The sequence below is a fragment of the Sinocyclocheilus anshuiensis genome, unplaced genomic scaffold (assembly GCF_001515605.1).
Source record: "Sinocyclocheilus anshuiensis isolate Anshui unplaced genomic scaffold, SAMN03320099.WGS_v1.1 scaffold1154, whole genome shotgun sequence".
Lineage (NCBI taxonomy): Eukaryota > Metazoa > Chordata > Actinopteri > Cypriniformes > Cyprinidae > Sinocyclocheilus > Sinocyclocheilus anshuiensis.
In genome coordinates, this window is record NW_015542345.1 from 522,987 (window position 1) to 524,900 (window position 1,914).

General features: G+C 36.9%; 1 protein-coding gene across 2 annotated transcripts in view; it reads right to left on the minus strand.

Annotated features, from left to right (window-relative positions):
• The window catches only part of LOC107691278 (signal-induced proliferation-associated 1-like protein 2), a 36,922-nt gene that overhangs the window by 23,086 nt on the left and 11,922 nt on the right, over positions 1–1,914 (minus strand). For both annotated transcript variants that reach the window (XM_016489796.1, XM_016489795.1), the window contains exon 8: positions 246–520. In XM_016489796.1, coding sequence (XP_016345282.1) covers positions 246–520 — 275 coding nt within the window. The remainder of the gene's footprint in view (positions 1–245; positions 521–1,914) is intronic.

The following is a 1,914-nucleotide window of genomic DNA, read 5'->3' on the forward strand; positions in this document are numbered from 1 at the left end:
GATCATATTATTCACAGATTATCTCAAGATTCGTTTTCTCTTCAGAAGGTGACCTCTGGTGACCCATGAGAAATTGGTGTGTCCCATCTGTCCATGAGATACATTTAATAAAGGATAAAGGTTCAGTTTTGAGGTTTGTAAATGTGGCCACAACATGATAAAGAAATTACCAGATTAAGGTTCATAACAAGTGCTTCAAACATTTTTTCACATTTTAAGCTTCTGCCAAGATGGACCAACTGTACCTTCTGGGGGTGCCATCCTCATGTGGCTGTATGACCACCACTGTAACAGGTGTGGAGGTCCGCAGATATTCAATTGTCTGCTCGTGAGTTAGAGTCCCAACAGCGACCTTGCAGATCTCCAACAAACGGCAGCCGGGGCGAAGTCCTGCCTGCCAGGCAAACCCGAATGGCTCCACATCGGCTACCACACCCTCAAAGTTGACATGGAATCCTAGCTGGCCCAGGGCATTTCTGCGCAGGGTCATCTCTAGCGCCTCACAACCCCTGGTGACCATCTGCAGGGAAGTTAGAACAGACAAACAAACTTTAACCATCTGAAACTGGGCTTTTTGTCACCTCAGCGACTTTTGAAGATAAAATCTGTGCTGTGATAATGGGCAGAGGGTTCTGCACAGGTAAGCATGCAGATGGGTAAGCAGGTACGCAGCGATATAGATGATAGCTGAAGCCAGGTCTCTCAACGATGAAATGAACCGATGTCAAAGCAACATGGGAGAACACAACAGACTGGTTGTCTCATGAATAACACATTCCTACAACCCGAACAGACAACCTGGGGCCAGATTCACATTTTCTTCTTATTTTCTTGTTTAGAATATTTTGTATTCCCAAAAATATTTCTTAAAACTTCTTGAAAATCAACTTTATTTATGAAAAACATAAATCATTTCTTAAACTTAGGATAACCTAGAACTTGTCTTAAATCCCAGAAGGTAAGATGTTATATGAATTTATTATTATTAAAAAATTGTATTATTATTTTTCAAATTGTTGTAATTAAGCATTAAAACATAACACTAGCTACATATAATACATCATACTACTACTCGGGATGTGCACAAGTTCACACCAAGGATCGATAATATAAACAATGATTGTGTGACATGATTTTTGTTGAATTTGAATTTAGTAACAATTCTACAAAAACAAGTCAATTGGGGATTTTAATGTAAGCCTATAATTACAACATAATTCAGAAACACGGCCTTTGAGCTGATCAGCGAGTCAAAGAACTGCCATACAAACCAGATAATGCCAAAACCCGCTTCTCAAGAAAAAAAAAAAAAAGATGAACTGAGTTGAACTGTTTGGAATTTCTTAAGAAATGTCTTAATTTCTTTCTTTAGAGGATTTTCCATTAATCTGCCCCCTGACACCTAAAACAAATGTGTTTAGGATAAAACAGCTTAAACCTTCTGCATGCAACTACTTGATCTGAAAACAAACAGTTTTAAGCAAACCTCAGGTAAGCTGATATTACTCTGACTCCGCAAAGTTGCTAAGAGCCCAAAGGCACCTTTTCTAAGCACCCACAAAAACAACAAAAGCACCTTGAAGAGACTGAGGTGGTTAAAATGAAATATAAGCTTCCTTTTTTTAAATTCGAAAAGATCTGTTGCTCAACAATACAGACATAACTTGGCTTTTACCATACTAAACCATATTACCATATTATATACATTTTTTTTGCCACCAAACTTTCAATAAAATGTGTAAAAATAATTGCTTTTAAAAAGGGCATAAACCACAAATAGTCATAATTAAGGAATATGAAAATATGAAAACTCACTTTTGTTCATAACCTTCACGAATTTCTTTCTTCTGCATAACACAAAATATATTTTGAAGAACGTTTCAACTGTTTTTTTTTTATCAACAAAAGTCACTG